Genomic DNA, 21,002 nt, shown 5'->3' with positions numbered 1-21,002 from the left:
GTGACGTTATGAAATAGCTAGATTAGTATTAAGTATTGTCATAGTATTATCGTCGTATTAAATTTTTTCAAACTAAAACCCTTATCAAGTATAAACCAATGAATGGCCTACAGTCATAGTTGAAGCGCTTAAAATTTTATCGTACGGGTCGTTGTTTAAATGAAATTTTGAGTTTACATTATTGTAAGTTGTACTTTTACTGCGATATAACACCGAAGAAATATTATTGTTATGGCGTGCGGTTTTCAAAAAAACTTTTGAGGAATATTGCATCAGGTATTTGTTTATTGTTAAAAGTTTGTTTAAAAGACAACCAGTATGTTATTGTAGTTTAAGGATGATCCTTTAATGTCTTAACTGATCCATATCTGTATCAATATCAGTATTACGAAACTTTGGTTTCTTGGGCGTATTTATATATACATTTAGACGCTTGTAAAGATATTTAAAAGATATTTAAAAGATATTTAATAGTTCAAAGATTTTAAAAATGAAGAGCATAAAGTAAAACATATGGTACTTATATATCTACCTCCTTTGAAAGGTGGGCAGATCATGAAAGCTAACCTTAGTACCGGTATAGGATTGGTCTTTTTACTTGTAAGTCTGATCTGTTTTTCAATTGAATGTGATAGCCTTATTCTCGGTGAAAACTGCACGACACGACTTTTGCACTTTGCATCACTTAAACCTCGATTTCATTACGTAGATGTTACAAAAAGTAAACGGTTGAGATTCATTAAAATAAGAGAGGACAAAAAAAAAATTTCTACAAAGAGGATGTATCCATCTCAAAGTTGATGTTTGGCTTTGAATTTTTTTTTGTAAGTAAGTTGATTTGTTTCAAGGTAAAAAAATGTAAAACCTCTGGAAATTCTGCGTATTCCGATAGCTTTGAGGCGCAAAAACCTCTGCAAATTGTGTATTCCGATAGCTTTGTAGCGCAAAAATTGTTAATTAAGATTGAATCGATAACAGTTTAACAAATGAGATATGCCAAGATAACGCTGTTTTCATTTAAGAAGCCATTTTAAAAATTATTTGTTCGTGTTACTTTTATTGTAAAAAAATGCCAGTTCTTTATGCAGCGTAAGATTAAGTTTTTTTTAGTCGTTTGAAACAAGTTTTTTTTTAGTTTTTTTTAGAGGTTTCTAAACTAACGAAGATGATTTCAATTTGAAATTTAAAATCGTTTTTATTTTATATTATGTAAGAAATATGCATGGATTAACTGATTTATATTTTTCTACATAAGTTATTTATAAATTATTCCTTAATTTGTACCTTCCGAACTGAGAAGAATAGCTTTATCCTTAAGGGAAAAACGAATGTCGCAAAATGAAACACTGCGCGCAAAAAAATCTTTAAAAAACTTTTCATTTAAAGATGCCAATTTAAGATGTACTTAGATAATGTGATTTAAAAGATACTTAAAAGATGCCACGAAAAGATACCATTTAAGATAACGTTTAAAGATATCACTGTGAGTTTATATTATTTGATCACTTCCTGAACACTTAAGCTTGGCGCCCCTAAAAAAGACAACACGCTGTAGAAAATACCGTAAAATGCTGGTTTTGATTCGATACTTTTTTTTCCTGCTGTGATTGGTTTATTCGTTTAATATCTCAGGGATTGGAATTACAACTTTGTTTGTCTACCGTTTGTTTGTCTGTCGTTTGAATTAAACGCGAAGGTTGAGATTTTTTGGATCATGTATTTAAATGATACGTCATATACTATTCAGTATGACCATCATTTTTTGGTGGCCAAAGTTACCCCTTTTTTAAAATTGCTACTGCTTTCTCGTAAACGTTAAGCTGTTTATTCATGAACACTGTTTCTTGTTTTTCTTAATTTAATACTTGTTTTTCTTAATTTAATACTTGTTTCTCAATTCAGTTCAATAGCTCTCAAGATGATTTTTAACGCTTAACGTCACAACAAGGAGGTTTTATATCAAAACTGATAGTGAGAAACATTTCGAAAACGTTCGGCCATAAAAAAATATAAAAGCTAATGTTTATATTTTTTATATTTTTTAAATGTGTTATTGAATATGTCTTGAATATATATATATATATATATATATATATATATATATATATATATATATATATATATATATATATATATATATATATATATATATATATATATATATATATATATATATATATATATATTGCACGACATTAGTTAAGGCGATTATTTATCTAAAATATTGCTCTGCAGAAATGCGAGAAAGCCATTGTTCGTCATTTTTACTAACAGTCATTTATCATATATGCGCAAGTCACTACAAATATTTGTATTTCGTGTGTCGGTGTTTTTTAATAGCGTAAGGAATCGAAGAAGATTTTCTAAAACAAATGGACCTTTCATCAACAAATAAATTTTAGTCGTAACGTTAATATTCGCGGATTGCTACCAATAAATGTCTTATTGTTTTAAAAAGAAAGCGCGCACTATTAGCAACTTTCTATTACAGATTTTAACCGCTGTGAAATCATTGATTTTACTTTTCAGCTAACAAATTTACAAGTTTTGCGTTGTACTCGTAAAAATTTAACATATTCAAAAATCTTTTTGAGGAGTTTTTAAAAGCGAATTACCTTCGAAAAAAACTCCAACAAGTTTGTTAATTGTAACTTACAGACAAAAAATGTTAATCAAATTCACAAATTTTTACTTTGTTTGCTTTGTGTGTTTAAATTAAGCATCATTGAGAATATATATTAGAATATATGATTATGATTGAACAGAGAAAACAAACTAATTTAAAAATAAATTATGAATAAATTATGAATAAATTTTCGATGTTCAATCGTCAATTTCAAATTCATATTACATGTTTTCATTCACTAAAAAAACTTCTTTTTTTTTTTTCATCTCAAACAAATTTTTATTTACAATAAGCTTGAATATTAATAACTATTTGATTGTTGAATTGCTGATAATCAAAAATATGTATAATTCAATTAATATCGACGATTTATAATTAAACACAAGTTTCACAGTGCTTTCCTATACAAAATGTCTAAACGAAAAAATGTTTAAACGAAATGAAAAAAATATTATGGGAACAAAAATACTCTTTATAACAAATAAAAATGGCTGCCGGTTATTTATTTTTTAATTTTAACTGAGCCAACTTTAAAATGAAAATATTTTCTATTTTATCAGAAAGATTTTTCTGATAATGAGTACCTTACGATGAAAAGAGAAAAAGGATATATATATATATATATATATATATATATATATATATATATATATATATATATATATATATATATATATATATATATATATATGTTTACATCACAGTCGGCAACACATAAGTTAATATTTCAGCAGATTAACTCTGCTGGAATATTAAAAAACTTTAGTGTTGAACATTTTTTTATTGTCTGTCAAATGTTAATACCTATATTATATGGTCTTCCTACCCGCTTAGATTGATAAGGGTACAGCTTTAGAAATTGTTTTATTAAGTTATGAGTTTCTGTATAAAAGAAATCTTATCTTGTGAAAAATAGTAATAAGGTACGTAATTTTGTTTTTTGATTTAAAAAAACTTAATGATAATAATCACCCTAAAAACAAAGAAAGGAAAACCTTGGCAGTTAAACCAATGATTCAAACAAAAATAAAAACGATAACAATAATGATTCTAACGATCCTAAACGAGATAAAAACGATAGCAAAAACGGTACTAACGAACCTAAAAAAGGATGCTAACGATAGCAGCAGCGATAGAAAGTATACTAACGATAGAGACACCTGCAGCAAAAGCAACTACATTTGACAACAACGGCACGATTAAGACAAACGGTATTATAAGGACAATTACAATAAAATAATTGTTTTATTTTTCCTAGTTAATCGAATTCTGTCATTATCTACCATTAACAACAAACTGTTAATAATTATTTGATAACGATGTTTATGTTAACTGCAAGATAAATCTCATCTTTAAAATAACTTTCTTAATTTTAAAAAATATTTTAAACTTAATGTTACGATAAAAACTCTTTTCCTTTCCGCTTAAAAAAAATATATATATGCAGCCCAGAAACTATTCGGATTGACAAAGAACTTGATACCGCAATCGACAAGTCTTTCAATTGTCACATACAGCACTGACATTGATTGAACATTATATTTATATTTGTTTTCGCACAAAAAGACTCAATCTTTCGGCAAGTGTTTAAGTCAATATTATGTTGCAGTATTTCAGTATACTACGCAAAATAAAGGTTCAAGCGCCTAAAATCAGTTCACATGGAATACGATTTGTCGTTGTGCACATTAATTTGCTAAATACGTTGTTTAAAATCTGTTGCTGAATTATAATACATCTTGCTGTGATGAATGCTTATCAAGTAAGTCTTTTTGAGTTTATAAAAATTAAAAATTAAAATTTTGTTCATAATTTTCTTTAAACTTTAAATTACTCTCTGCACTATTCCATTTTCCGAGAGACTGCTTTTGCAAGAAACGGAACAACAACCGTGCTCTCATGCACCCTCAAAACTTGTAAGGTCTGCTGCAGCTATAACAAGTTCCATTGTTTTACTTTTATTCGCTATCGTAAAGTTTTGCGAAACCCGAGAAAAGTAGCAAATACTTTTATAACAAAGTCCGATACATGTGTTCGTATTTTGAATCACTAATCTTTCTGAAACTGCTGAGTTTTTTCAAGTGGTTTGAGCAAATGCGAGTAAAAAAAAAAAAAGGAATATTTGCAATCAGTGATTTAAAAATTTCTCAGACAGAAAGATTATAGTTCACTCTATGATTGCGTTATCAATAAACAAAATTTGTAATAAAATATAACTGATTGAAAAGTATTTGAGTTTTTTCCACCCTTTTTAGGATTTGCGTATTTTGAAGCATTATCTTTATAATTGTGTTTACTTGGAGTTTGTAAAAATCAGTATGAGGTCGCAAAAGCTTTATATTTCTCCCATTCGATCTGTCGCTCAATTGATACGTTCTCAAACATTGAATCTCTATAATAATAGTACAAATATTACAAAAGACCAGCTTGTTTGCAAAGTTCCAATTTTCGGTAAACGTTTTTTAGTTTTTATGTAAATTGGAAATACTTGGGTAAGTGACGCATCAATGAAGTGGCTAAAGCACATGTGAGAAAAGCTGCAATTATGTAAGATTTCTGATTGGCTTTCTTTTAAAACTAATTTTTTTTTGCTCATTAGATTTTTTAGTATTATTAGTCGAGTCATTAACCTAAAGTTAATTGAACATACTAAAGTGCATTTTTTTAAACTACGTTAAGTCTGTCCAAATTAAAATACAATAAAAGTCTCAAAATGTGCATAGGCAATTCTTTGTCAAAATGGACAAAGCAAATTTATCTTCAATAACATCATACGCTTCTACACTAAAAATACGTTGACTTCTAACATTTAATCAGCCATTGTTGTCTAAAAATCGGTATCAAATAATTTTTCTCCAAAATCAATCGAAAATGATACAGATAGAAAATTTGTATTATGAAGTGTTAAAAATCTATAAATAATTTTTTGTTTAAAGTAAACACATTACATTTTTTTTTTTTTAATTATTGCTTTTTGGCGCCTTATTTTTAGTTAATAAAGGAATTTTTTCTAAAATGGAGCGATAAGGGGGAAATTGAGAGAAGCTAACGACTTCTTGTTTATTATACAAAATTCTCCTAAAAGTCTATATAAATAAATAAAATAACGCTATAAACGTATTTGTAAAACAAATATTTATGATGTAACCGGAGCTATATTAGCTCTTTTGTAACAATCCACTGTATATTTATAACAAAGATAACTCGGCATTACAGCGCTAATTAATAAAAATGTAATTACAGTTATACAATTTATCAAAACAAAAAGTTAATAACAATAATACTTATTGTAAAATAACAATAATGATAATATTAAAAAATACTTACAATAAAATACAAAAAAATAGCTTGTAGCTTTTGTGGCTGTTATTGGTTTTTTAATCTTTAAATAAGTTTGATTAATACAAATGAAAAGTCTGTGATTTCGTATGAATCTTTGAATTACTCAAGTGAGCTACTGCTCCCCCCTCTGGCTAACATTTTTGCTCACATTCACACCGCGAATGTGAACTTCTGCAGCCACCATGTTTCTTTTTTAGTATTAGAGTATTCCCACAATTTATTTGTTAGCTGACAAAAAAAAAAAAAAATCGTGGCATTCTGACATCTTAAGGAAAGACGAAGAAAAAAAAGAGAAAGATGTAAGGAATAAGCGGGATGAGTGGGAGGGAAAAGTGTTATTTTGACGAAGAATAATTTTTTTATTCGAATTTTCGATAAATTTATCTTGGCGTCATTTACTTGTTGAAACACAAAACAGCTACCTAAACAACCGGTTACCTGCGGGAACAGACGTACAGTTGACAGACAACCGTTACCTTTATCGCATTTAATCCTCTTGCCTGAAAAGATTCAGTCTTGAGTAGAATCACGATTCTTAACTTAGATAAAATTTACAGCTTTAAATCTACTTTTAAATCACTTCATCGTATTGTTTAATTTACTCACTAAATTTTAGAAAACAATCTTCATTGGCATTCGAAAGTCTTGGATTAAACAAAACACAGTGGTTAGCCACGGAATTTGTAACATTTAACAGCGCACTGAAACAACGCCGAAAGCTGAAAAATTTCATATTAGAAAGTCTGTATCCATCTTAACGCTTTTGTTAAAAGAACAAAGGTTTTTGTTTATTTACTTATATTTGGAGCCTCGCGCTTAATTTCTAAATTTAAAGGTTATTAGAACAACTGGGAATAAATTTGAAAAATGCCAATAAAAAAACAGCGCGGAAACAAGCGAAACAGAACAAATAAATTATACATTAAGTGAGTGTAAAATGTTTTTTTAAATTCATTTAAATACCAAAAAAAAAATATTCTAAGATTTTTTACTTAATTTCACATTCAAGTACGAAGCACACCGAATAAATAGCATGTATTGATAAATATTTAAACGCCACATAACGTTGCCCTGGGTGAAAAAAATTGATGAAATTCTTAAGAGAAGGAAAGAAAGCAAATTTTCGTTTTCATAAATTTATTACAACGTAATTTCATTATGGACGGTAAGTCCCTTGCAGAATTTTATATATTTACAATAAATATGTAATAAATATATGATACTATATTTGTTCAATATTCTTCATAAACTGCATGTAGTACAACCGTATTCAACTCAATTATCGTGACGAACATCATATAAACAGGAAATCCACTTTTGATACTTAATTTACAGAAGCATTCCTTAAAGCTATAGAAAATACCAAACTATGGTTTCTCCGTGATATAAGTGTTCACGTGATACATAAAGATGCCTGCTTGATGAGTTTTCAACGAATTTTCAGATTAAATGAAATGCTCGGGAATGGCAATTAACTCAATGTGTTTACAATCGTTTGTACGGCTATTATCACGGCAAGTACAAAAATTTCAATCAAACGTAGTATTTGCGTAAAACCTATTCGTTAGAGTTAAACCAGGATCATCAGTTGGTTATTTGCAGCCTGCAGTTTGCTGAACTCCAATTGTTAAATAGATATTGCAATTCACGCATTCATTTGTAATACCATCTTAAACAGCTCTTCTCCTTAGAGGACATTATGCTATATACCTATATCAGACGTAATAATGAGATTTTCACGATTTGATTCTATCTGAGGTACTTCACTCGGCTTTAACAAGAGTAAATTCTGAAAATAAATCTTTAAGGAAATTGCTGAAATTTTACGCTTTTATTCTGCAAGTGATATTTATGGACAGGAAATTAGTCTTAAACGTACAATTTAGAAGTTATACATGAATTATTTTTTACGTTTTTTTAAAATTAACTATATATTCTGCAATTTTTATTATTATTTTTTTAACGTTTAACGAAGGCGCACGCAAGAAGATTAACTGAGATCTTTTTAGATCTGAAATAAGTTACGTTGTTAGTTTTCTGTGAAATAAAAAAATTGCTTTTGGTTGAAGTTATATATATATAAAAAGTAAACAAGAAACATTAAAAAAAAAAAAAGAAATCATGAATCCATATCGGTGTGTATGTTTTGCTTCAGAGATTTTATAACAGAATATTTTACTTAAATTTGTTTTGCCATTATTTATTTATTGGTGTCAGCTGCAGTTTGTTTAATCTTCTATGAAATAATTTTAATAAGAGTAGATTTACTCATACAAAACAGATTCTTTTGCTACGATGGCCGGTTTTATGGGCCATTGTAATTTTGTAAAGCTTGATAAAAAGTAGAATTTTACATCTTCAAATTTAAAAATTTTAAGTCTACAAATAACTTTAGGTCTACAATCATCTTTAGATCTGCTGTAAATACTAGGTCTGTAATCAACTTTTGATATGCATTCGATGCATGACTAAAAGTAATATCGAATAAAAGTGTAAAAAAACATGTTCGCACACGTTATAAATCTTAGTTTACTTTTTCTTAGAGCATTCTATTTTTGTTGGATATTTAAAAAAATGACAAAATCATTCTTGTTTAGTTGCACGAGAACCTGACACTGTAATGTAAGAGGATGACATGGATCTTGAAGTGTTACCTGATAGTTTTCAGCGCAATTACTAAGATACTACTTACATTTTCAGGTAAATGTTTTATAAAGTGTTGAGTTAAAGGTTAAGAAGAACTTATTAACAGTTACATGAATACATACGTATGGCTTTCTGCTTATTTGTACAAGGAGGTTAAAGGACAACATGCGTTGCGCAGGATCTGTGCCGTTAAGCGATAATAGGTTTTACTGCTCTAATTAATCGACATATGGTTTACATTCAGAAATATGTTATCGGCTTTTTTTTTCAACAAAAATGAAATAATAAAAAAACTTAAAGAGGAAACGAAAAATAGGCTCTTTACTTTTAAAAGATTTCCGTTGAATCGTAAAACTTACGTCAAGTTGAAAGCTTATTGTCGGAGTGGATCGATCTCATTTGACAGCTTAAGTTTAGTATAAAATAATTTTTGGATGAATACATATGTACTACTTTTTGTTGTATCTGTTTACAGAAACGAATGGGCCCTTCTTGGGCTTTATCCAAGAACCTGGAAACGGACTGGTAGAGACTTTGAATTATAAACTTACATGTAAGGCATTTGGAGATCAACCTTTAATATATTCTTGGTTCAAAGACGATTTACCTATAAACAATAATAATAATAGGACATCAATTTCAGAAGACGGATCATTGACGCTTTCAAATGCACTACGTAATAAAGACCAGGGAAAATACCGTTGTCTAATATCAAATCAACACGGGGGGCTCTTGAGCAAATCCGCTTTTATAACATTTCCTTGTAAGTTAGATTTTGTTAGCTAAATTATTACTTTTATTGTTATTATTATTGCTATTAACATTATCATTATCAAACGTATTCGCTTTTATTATTTAGATTTAAACGAGTTTTTAGCTGAAGACAGCAGCTCAAGAGTTACGGCAGGAGATAAAAAAGTGCTTTTGTGTAATGCCCCTGATTCTTATCCAGATAAAAATATATATTGGGCAAAGCGTCATTTGTCAGGAAATTATTTTCCATTACAATTAGACGAGGACTCACACTATACTGTTAGTGAAGCAGGCGATTTGTATTTTTCGTACACTACAAAAGAGGATTACGGTATTTACTATTGTAGCGTTGAAAATAACAAGTTAAGAAGAGTTTTAAAAAGAACGGTCGACCTTAAAGTTGTTCAAAGTAAGTATCCTGTTCTTCTTCACAACTGCAACGTCTTTTCATTAAAAAGCAAAATTCTTTTTTACTGTTTTCTTTGCAGAAGAAACTCAAGATGCAGTTCCACCGGCAGTTTGGGTTTTTAACGATAAAACGGCAATGAAGCACTCAAATTTTATAATGGAGTGCATCGCATTTGGAAGGCAAGAAGTTCATGCTATTTATTATTAAAGTTTAAAAATCTTTAACTTTTTTTATTGCTGTTATTTCGAGCAATAGTTAATAGAGACTTTTTATTGTCTCGAGAAAATTGCTGAACAAATGCTGATTAGCATTCGTAAACAAGTCTCTCTTTATTGCAGGCCCGTTCCCTATATGCAATTTCGTCGGGTTGATACAAACGCCATTTTAAAAGGTAGTCAACAGATTGGTAATAGACTTCGCTTTGAATTCGGCAACTTTGACGTTCAACACAAAGGCGAATATTCTTGCGAAGTCACCAACGTCTATGGCCAAACTAGCTCAAAAATTGCTTTTGTTGAATTAGAAGGTAAATGTTGTTAAAAAAATCTATCTAGAGTAAATCATGCTTTTTTTTTTTCTATGGAATTTTCACTCATCACATCTAGATTCCTTAAATTCTTAGTTATTGAAAAAATCCTAAATTTTTTATTTTTGAAATAATACACCTTGGTTGTACTTTCTAAACGAATAAAATTTATGTTTAAGATATTGCATTTTAAAATTGAGTTAAAATGCAGTTTTTTATTTACAGCAAATTTTAAGAGAATTATTTGCACTTTGTTATTTTATGATGAACTTTGTTCATAGCATCTCCGGAAATGATAACACCTGACGAAAATAAGTTTTCCGCACCAGATACTACTATATCCTTTCCATGCGTGGCAACAGGTATTCCTGATGTCTCGTATCGATGGTATTTCAATGGACAACTACTGGATCCTAGTGATGGAGCATCAACTACAGGGAGCTTAACTATCACTGTAAAAAGCTCCAAATCTTCTGGATTCTACCAGTGCATTGCATCAAATAGACACGGTGAAGCGATGATGACGATACGTTTTTCAGTATTAGGTAATTTACTATTTTCAACTTGTATTCATTTGAAATCGATAACGGGTGTTAGCGATGTTATTATCTCCGTAAAATGTCATTTTGAAATCATGTTCTTAACAAAAACATCCTTGTTTGCATGTGCTATTTTATCTAAAAGAATTTTAGCAGTAACTTTTTCAGTTAAAAAAATCATAATTCTTATATTTTTTAAAAATTATTGAATCTAATATCAAAAATTTTTAGAAACACCTGCTGCGTTTGGACCATTAAGTACAAGCCCCGCTGAAACCACTCATGCCGTTGTTGGAGGATCTGCACAGATATTCTGCATACCCTCAGGAGCACCGAAACCCACAATAACATGGAAAAAAGTTAATGATAGCACAGACATTTCAAAAATGAGTGATAAATACACAATATTATCTACCGGAACATTAAAAATAAATGATATAAAGTTATCTGATAGCGGGATATACGAATGCACTGCTAAAAATCGATTAGGTTCTGCAACGCGAGGTGGAGCGTTAGAAATATCTGGTAAGGAACTTAGTTTGACATCTATTATATTCCTTTTTTTACATTTATATTTTTTCCCGTTGTTTAAATTTTTTTTTACATTTATATATCCATATAAATACATAAAATGTTATTTTGATAAAAGTAAGTTAAATTGAAGGGCTCCGTTTATGAATAGTAAGTTAAATGAAACCAAATGTATCTCCTGCTTATTTAAAACAATGAAGATTTGTGGTGTATGTTTAAGCCGTATTTGAATTGCTGTCATCACCCAGCTGGAATAGTCAGATGGCGTCATCAACTGAATTTTTACTTTTTTTTTAGTGATGGAAAAAAAAGAAAAAGAAGACATAATAATTGAATTAGGCAGATGACAACAAAAATTAAGATTAACCGAGTGTCAAAATCAGTGATATAAATGTTCAATTTAAATTGATGAGATAAATAAATGTCATATAATTCTTCAATACCGTAATACTTTTAACATTTATATATATTTTTTTTCGTTGGATGTTTTTTTAGAAATAGTTAAACTAAAATATCTTTTTAATGATTTTTTTTAAGTTTAAATATCTTTTTAATGATTTTTTTTAAGTTTAAATATCTTTTTTAATGATTTTTTAGGTTTGTAAAATAGAATGTTTAAATTTTTTATCTCTTGTTTTGATTGGCTGGATTTAAAGTTTATGAAAATGTAGATAAAACATGAAAGATGTTTTATCAAAATAAGAAAAAAAAAAAAAAAGCAATCAAAAAAATATTCCTCAATAAAATTTTTGGCCTTTAGATGGAATTGCAATAACTGAACCTTTAGCTGCTAGCGATGCAGTCATTGTCGGTGATAACATTCTTTTAAAATGCGTGACAACTAGCGTTGAAGATATCGAAGTAATATTTACTTGGTATAGAAGCCAACACAAACTAAACTCTAATACACCAAGAACTAATATTGTTCGTGAAAAGAAAAGCTCTATTTTAACAATAGTAAATTCAACATCAAAAGATGCGGGGTATTACACGTGCAAGGCTCAATGGACCAACAAATCTGTTGAACGGAAAATTTTTATTATTGTTACTGGTAAGCACACATTTCAAGCCTTTTTTTTTTGCACCAACCTCTAAGACTTTTTTAGTTCACTAAATTTAAATTAAAAGCAAAATCGTTCGAAATAAAGAACGTTCATACAAAATTGTCGTTTCTACTTTGTAACTAAAAAAAGTCAAAGAATCGGTTGCAATTTTTTATTTTATGAAATTAAGTTTCATTCAACTTTTACATGAATTGATAAAAAATGTTAACCAATTTATACATGTATAAAAATCTTTTATAATAAACTAACTAAAAGAATTAGTTAAATTTTGAATTAAAAAAAAACAACAAAACATTGCACTTACAACATGTTTATGATAAAAATAACAATAATATAACATTAACAACAACAACAGCTACAACAGCAACAGCAATAACAAAAACAACAAAAACAACAGTAATACCAACAGCAGTAACAGCAGCAACAACAATAACAATAATAACAGCAAAAACAACAATAATGATAATAATATTGGTAATAACAATAATTATGACAATCTTAATAGTAATATTAATAGTAATAATAATAATAATAATAATAATAATAATAATAATAATAATAATAATAATAATAATAATAATAATAATAATAATAATAGTAATAATAATAATAATAGTAATAATAATAATAGTAATAATAATAATAATAGTATCAAAAATAATAATAATAATAATAATAATAATAATGATAATAATAATAATAATAATAATAATAATAACAACAACAACAATAATAATAATAATAATAATAATAATAATAATAATAATAATAATAATAATAATAATAATAATAATAATAATAGTAATAATAATAATAAATATAATGATAATAATAATAGAAATAATGATAATAATAATAATAATAATGATAATAATAACAATAATAATAATAATAATAATAACAATAATAATAATAATAATAATAATAATAATAATAATAATAATAATAATAATAATAATAATAATAATAATAATAATAATAATAATAGTAATAATAATAATAAATATAATGATAATAATAATAGTAATAATGATAATAATAATAATAATAATAATGATAATAATAACAATAATAATAATAATAATAATAATAACAATAATAATAATAATAATAATAATAATAACAATAATAATAATAATAATAATAATAATAATAATAATAATAATAATAATAATAATAGTAATAAAAATGATGATGATAATAATAATAATGATAATGATAATAATAGTGATAATAATAATGATAATAATAGTAATAATAATAATAATGATAATAACAATAGTAATAGTAATGATAAGAAAGCATATTGTAAGCTTTTACTTAATAGGTGTCATAAGTTTATTGAAATCTAAGTGTCTAAAGAAAATAAGTTGAAAAATAAGTTTTTGTTTTTTGAATTCTGATTATTTTTGCGTTATTTATTTTTTTCTTTTGTTGTTTTGTTGGTGTCGTTATTTATTGCACATCAGCATCTATCCCTTTTAGCCTGATTCAGGCTCTTGTTACTTTTACTCTTTAAATGTGATTCATAAAAACCAGGCTAATTTGTAAATTAGTTTGTAAACTAATACCTCGATTGACTTGAAATCGTGAAACAATTCGTGTTAGGAGAATTTACATGATCATATAGTTTTCTCAATCAAAATTGATTGCTATGGTGAAAGCAAATTTTTTTTTAACAAAATTTTTATTTAAGCCGCTTCCAAAACTTATCTGCTTCAAAAAACGGTTAACTTCCACAGCAAGCGCCTATTTACGTGTCTTAAACTACTACTAATATAAATTCTATTTTTGCACCCATTGCAGAAATTTATTTTATTAGTTTTATGTAATTTTTATTCTATATTTTGTGTCATTGGCTACTTGAACCCTAAGAGCTATTAATATCATTTACTTTTTTTTTAATTAAAGATTACCAAAAATTTCTACCAAAAGAAAACAACACATTTTTTTTGAGAAAATTTTGTATGAAAATAGTTTGAATTCGTTAAAGAAGACAATTTTTTAAAAACAATTGCTTAAAAATGTATTTAGGTATTTTTGTATCTTATCGTATTTATTTAGTAGATAAAGAGAAACAGGATGAGTACTGTTTAGTTTCATTTTTGATAAAAATGTGACATAAAAACTTTGAGCACTGAGGTCTTCAACTCCTGTTTATGTCGTTTGTTTATACTGTCAAGATTGTGTGGCATTTTTTCGCGAAACATCTAACATTGATATAATTCATTTCGCATTTTAAGCTGCTTCTCAGATTCTTTCAAGCAAAAATTTAGATTTTTATTTGAATCTGGCTAAAAGGGAACAATTAAAACGAAGCTTAACAAATTATTAAAAATCGCGCGTTATATTTTACATAAAGCAATAAGTATTTTGTTGAATGAGAGAATAAAACTGATCATGATTCAAATTCTCCTAACATAGGCCCTAATGGTCACGAAGTTACCGATAGAGAAGGACCACCTGGAGTTGATTCAACCGACCAACCAGCTAGAAGCAAATTTGGTAGGAATTGTTTGATTACATGTCTCACGAAAAATCACCATGTGCTAAAGTTTTTCATATTTGTCACGTAAGGAAGAGAGAGAAGAAGAGAGAGAGAGAGAGGAAGAGAGAGAAGCCAATGCAAATAAATTTTTTTTATAATTGTTGATTAAATCATGCGAGTTAAAATCTTATATGCCAAAGTTAATTGCGTCATTCGGCTTTTTATTACCTAGATACAATTCGATACCACGTAGTGCATTGCGCCATAATGTTGTTTTAGGTAGCATTAATTACACAAGCAAATAAATAGGATTTCCTGTTAGAAAATCGTAAATTTTATAACATTTTTTCCCTCAATACTTTAAGGAAAAGGAGCATTACACATGAATACAAAAATTTTGCATCTTATTGTAAGATTTAACAAAGAGATGCGAAAAATCTAAAATCTTTTAGTCTAAGAATTATTATTTATTTAAATGCTCACTGTGTGGTACTCAACGTTTACAAGATCACGATTAACAGATTGCAAAAGAAGAAGCCGACTTAGTCTAGCAGTAACGATTGTATATGAATAGTTATTATTGGATTCACACAAAAGTAAAGCTTTTTCATTTAAATGCGTTTGTCGTCTAATTTGAATTCTAGTATTGTGTTGATAATAAGATACACTTAGATTACTTACATCTTGAATTTCATTGGACTAATTTCAAGAGTAAATGCAGAATAAACCATAGGTGAGCTATTGGCTGGTTGGATGGTTAAACGGCTTAGTCAACAACTTTTTCTATTTTGTTATGGATATTTTTAAAAAATTTTCCATCTTAGTTGCTTCAAACAATAAGGCATACAAATATTTTGATCAAGAAACCTCAACTCAGCTTCTGTAAATATTCTTGTCGCTTATACTTCATCGCTTCATACCCTTCTCAGACAGTCTATGTCTGTTTTAAGTTTAGACCACTTTTAGACATGAACTATTGTAATATTGTTTACTGAATTATTAATCTTCTAATAGAAGAACTGGAATACTAAGATTAAATTTGTAACACTTTAAAGTTCGTTTTAAAATTATACAAAATTATGTCAAATTTATACAAAATTATGTCAAAAAAAAAACGAAAAATAAATAATACTGTCGTTTGAAGAAAGGGATGGGAAAAAAAGTGCTATTAATAAAAATATTTAGTGCTGTTAACAAAAAGCTTGAAATTCCAATATTCTAATTGACGTGTTTGAATGAAGTATTTATACCAATGAAAATCTCTGTTTCTACATTATCATGTGGATTGGCTTTCTCAAGGAGTGAGTTTGGTGGAACAGCCTCATTTCACGAAGATTTCGTTTTTACCGAAGAATTTTGATATATAATAGTGAGTGTTGAATACGAAAGAAATGTTATGTAATTTGAAACAAAGGTTTTGGTGTAATTTTAGCACAGCTTTATAAATTTTGTGAGAATAAATTTTCTCGTTTGCATAATTTTGTGATTTTTACCGCTTCTAAAATTTCATAACTATGTCATCAAAGATTTTAACTCAGATTATTCGCTAAAAACGTCAAGAATTTGAAATTTCCACACAGCTCGGGAATATTAATCCAAGCGATTGCTAATCCCACCTTTTAAGACGTTTGGCCATCAATAAAAAGAATGTTGAAAACGAGAGACATTGATCTCTGAGATAACATTACAAATTTTAAAATCAATTGAGTAGAGGGTAAGAATAGAGTTTATTGGTAAAACAAAACATAATAATTTTGGGGGGGGGGGGGTTTATTTGAATATATTTTTAAATAGTGCCTGGAGCGCCTTAACTTATATTGTGCTAAACATTCGGAGACAGTCAACTATTGCATCATATCGGTGATGTTTATTGATTGTTTATTTCAATATGGCGTTCACAAATCTCCCTCTTTTCCAGTCAGTCTATACTACTATCAATCTCTAATCAATGTTTACTTTTATTACGTTGCGATTATCTTTACAAATTATCTGAAAAAAATTTTAATTTGCATTACTAAGATAAAATTTGAAAGACAAAGAAAAACCAAAATCATTTCAATTTTCAGTTAAAATGTTTGTTAGCCCTAAAATATTTTTGGAATTTGATTGGATAAAACTTGCATTAACTTACTGGACATGTTCTATGATGTTATTTTATTTCTTAAATACGATGAAGAAGCACAATCAAAGCCTACTAAACATTTTTTTTATACCTTGTAGGAAAAACCCAATAGAATAGATTAATATTTATTGTCCAGTTTAATTACTGAATGAAGTTCATAAGTTTAATGTCATTTCGTGTAATGTATAGCTATATAAATTATTGTTGCATTTTAATTTTTCTTTTCAGGTCCACCAGGGAAGCCCTTGTACGTAAGTGCTACAGAGCTGAAAGGCACTTTGGTACAAATATTTTGGTCTAAAGGTCGAGACAATGGATCACCGATAACAAAAATGCATATTCAAGTAAAAACAAAATTTGATCCTGAAAAATGGTTTACTATATTAATGTCAAATAAAACTTTTAAAGAAAGAGACAGTGAAATAGTAGAATTATCACCTTGGGTAGATTATAAGATAAGAGTAATTGCTGAAAACAAATATGGTCTTGGAGAACCGAGCACAGAAACTACAAAATGGATAAGAATGCCAATTGCTAAGCCAACAAAATTCCCCTCAAATATAGTTGGTGAAGGTACTGCACCCAATGAATTGTTAATATCCTTTCAAGTAAGTTAGTATTTCATAAAGCCTTCTTTGTTATTATCATTATTTTTTTTAAATGTTCTTTAAAAATATTTTGTGTGTTTAGATATTTATTTGTATTTTTTTTAGCCTTTAGCAGAAATTGATCAAAATGCCCCTGGTATTAGTTATGTTGTTTATTACAAAGAGGCTCATAGTTCATATGAGATGGTTAAAGAAAATGTTCCTAAAGGTCAAAACTTTATCAAAATTACACTCCCTAGTCAAGATACATTTTATAAGCTCTATGAATTTCAGCTGCAAGCTCGTAATTCTGTAGGTGATGGCCCTTTAAGTCCTTTATATACTGCATACACTGGAGAACGAGGTAAGACTAATTTTTAGCATATGTGTTTTAATTTTTGTATACATAGAAACCAAGATTTTATGGCATAACATTGATATATTAATCAGTGTTTACCAGTAATGTAGTGAGTAATTGTTTACTGGCAAAGTTTATGCTCTATATTATCTAATAGCTCCACTTGTCTTTCCTACATACTTCAATGTTGAGATAACATCAGATAGTACTGCAAGAGCTTTTTGGGATGAAGTTAGTAAAGACCGTTTATCAATGAGAGGAAAATTTCTAGGATACAAGGTGTTGTATTTTATATCCTAGTTTATTTTTGAAATTACTTTTTATTTCTGATGAACCAAGTCTTAGTCAACCTGTCTGGCTAAGAAAAAGTGTAACAGGCTAATATTTCTATGTTTTTTTTTTTAAAATCATTGAGCTAATGAAAAAGAATAATATAAATAAAAAATAGAAAAATAATTGCCAAATTTTGAAAAAAAAATTAATATATTTTTTTTCAGTTCTATTATTGGGAGAAGCCTTCTGGTAATGATGCCAGAAATGAACATTATATGACAACTCATGTAAATAGTGCAAGTGTCAATCTCATGCCTAACACTGAATATTTTTTTGAAGTATTAGCATACAACAGTGCTGGTGATGGACCATCAAGTGCTATATTTGGTCCCCTCAAAACACCTGAGAGTAGTAATGAAAATTTTTTTAAATATTTAAAAATTTTTTTGTCAATTCTTGTATTTGATTATTCTCTAAGTTATAGTTTACATTGTAGTATATTAGTAGTTTTAATGTATCACCTTTAGAACCAAGTATTCCTGCTAACTTTAAAATCCAGGAAGCATCAACAGATTTTGCAATTCTTTCTTGGAATGAACCATTATTGCCTAATGGACAACTTAAGAACTACATATTTTGGTATTTTTACCTTCCTAATGGTACATTTCGTCATGAAGTTGTTCACATAGATGAACTTATTAAGAAAGTAGAAATTTTGGATAATCAGAAAACCTATCAGTTTGAGATTGCTGCAGTAACAGGAGCTGGAATGGGAGACTCTGCTAAAATAATTTTTGACTTTTCAAAATGTAAGCACCTAGTTCATGTTTCTCAAATATATTTTTAACTAATTTTTTGAATGCATAACATAAAATATTATTAATGCAAAATTTGTTTTAAATTTTTTGTTACTATGGAATTAAATTTTTTTTGAATTTCTTTCATAAATATTGCTAATTAAATATTTATTTGTTTTGCAGTGCCAAATATAAGACCTAATACTCCTACTGTCACTATGACTGGTAAATCAGCTGTTGTACTTTCATGGACTCCAGTTACAGAAAGTAAAATAACTGGTTATAAGGTATAACTTTTTGTAAAAATTATTGGAAATATAGTTATGAATACTTAATAACAGTATACAAACACTCAGTGTTAGCAATAGTTTATATATATCTTCAAAATTAGTTTACTTTTTTTATCTTTTTTTTGTGTGTGTGTGTGTTTGTTTTAATTTTTTAATTTATTAACTATTAAAAATCTATATATAATATTAAATCCATGTCTTTTGGTTAAAAGGTATTTTATTGGGAAGAAGGAAGTTCTGAGAAGAAAGAGGTAGCATTGAATGAAAGTAATGATGATGTTGTTACAACAATACATGGTTTGAACTCAGGTACATTATACTTCTTTCAAGTGGCTGTTGAAAATATGTATGGTGTAGGACCACGATCCAATGTTGTTAGTGCACGTACCAAAGGGCCAATAGGTAATTAAGTGCTTTAATAGTTTTTGCCAACAAATTTTTTTTTTTTTTAAAGGTAGTATTATTTAAAACCAACAAAAGTAAAAATAGTTGTAATTTTTATTCCTTATCTCAGTCATACCAGGAAGACAAGATAGAGCTAGCAGTGCTTCAATGCTAAAGCTATCAATGCTACTTCTAATATTGCCATCTATAGTTGCTTTGCTTGTTCCAAGATGAGCATCGTTCAAAGATGAATTATGTTTGACATGATAAACATTAAATCACTCGTCATTGCATCGCTATGAGAGGATAAAATTGTGATGAATCTGTCTGCAAGGAATTAAACTCAAAGTGAAATCAACATTTCATTTGATAGTATCTCAACTGGAGTTACAAAGCATTAACAAGAATATCCAGTTTGACCAGTTTAGTAGAACATCTCCCTAGTGGGATAGAACATTTTAAAAAACCAAAGAAAGAAAGTATGTTAAATCATCCTGTTTAAATGGCTTCTTTGCCACAAATCATGAAAATAATGTTTTGATATAAAAACTATATATTTTTAAATTTTTGTTGTAAATGTTTTTGTAAGTTTTTAATCTTTCTGCTGCATGAATTTATTTCATTTTTGGAAATAAATTTCTAAGTAAAAAGAATGAAAAGGATGAATGTTAATTCTTGTCCTTTTTCTCAGATAGAATGTCCATTTGAGTTTACAAATATTTACAATTTAAAACTTTTTTTAAGTTAATGCCAAAATAATTTCATATACATTTATCCATTCTTTAGACAAATCTTTTTTATTTAATAATAATTTATATATATATATATTATTATTATTATTATTATTATTATTATTATTATTATTATTATTATTATTATTATTATTATTATTATTATTATTATTATTGTTATTATTATTATTATTGTTATTATTATTATTATTATTATTATTATTATTATTATTATTATTATTATTATTATTATTATTATTATTATTATTATTATTGTTGTTATTATTATTATTGTTATTATTATTATTATTATTATTATTATTATTATTATTATTATTATTATTATTATTATTAATATTATTATTACTACTACTACTTTTATTGTTGTTGTTGTTGTTGTTGTTGTTGTTGTTGTTGTTGTTGTTACAACAACATTTAATATACCGTTTTAAATCAATAGCGTTGCTTTTGAAGAAACAATGTGTGTGCTACTATTCCTGTATTTACATAGAATATATTTATATAAATATATTTAT

General features: G+C 27.5%; 1 protein-coding gene across 20 annotated transcripts; it reads left to right on the top strand.

The window, feature by feature from the left end:
• The first annotated feature begins 74 nt into the window (after positions 1–74).
• On the top strand, positions 75–20,407 carry LOC145195300 (contactin-6-like). Of its 20 annotated transcripts, none has more exons than XM_090069955.1 (19): positions 85–276; positions 6,585–6,748; positions 8,566–8,668; positions 9,090–9,377; positions 9,474–9,776; positions 9,856–9,955; positions 10,115–10,302; positions 10,584–10,847; positions 11,073–11,366; positions 12,133–12,423; positions 14,861–14,941; positions 17,275–17,654; positions 17,760–17,997; positions 18,149–18,270; positions 18,489–18,675; positions 18,792–19,073; positions 19,245–19,348; positions 19,564–19,753; positions 19,866–20,407. In XM_090069955.1, exons 3-19 carry the CDS (start codon positions 8,599–8,601, stop codon positions 19,967–19,969), a joined length of 3,486 nt encoding a protein of 1,161 aa, XP_089926081.1. In that variant the 5' UTR covers positions 85–276; positions 6,585–6,748; positions 8,566–8,598; the 3' UTR covers positions 19,970–20,407. The 20 variants fall into 20 exon arrangements, with proteins under 20 accessions (XP_079929234.2, XP_079929240.2, XP_089926081.1 ...); XM_080073110.2 differs by lacking the exon at positions 85–276 and adding an exon at positions 4,136–4,388; XM_090069957.1 differs by lacking the exon at positions 85–276 and adding an exon at positions 5,156–5,173.
• Positions 20,408–21,002: the final 595 nt, after the last annotated feature.

Source organism: Hydra viridissima, unplaced genomic scaffold (assembly GCF_058129835.1).
Source record: "Hydra viridissima isolate aposymbiotic clone 2 unplaced genomic scaffold, HvirCarnegie_v1 scaffold_13, whole genome shotgun sequence".
In the NCBI taxonomy this organism is placed as follows: Eukaryota; Metazoa; Cnidaria; class Hydrozoa; order Anthoathecata; family Hydridae; genus Hydra; species Hydra viridissima.
This window is presented reverse-complemented; position numbering and strand designations above follow the sequence as displayed.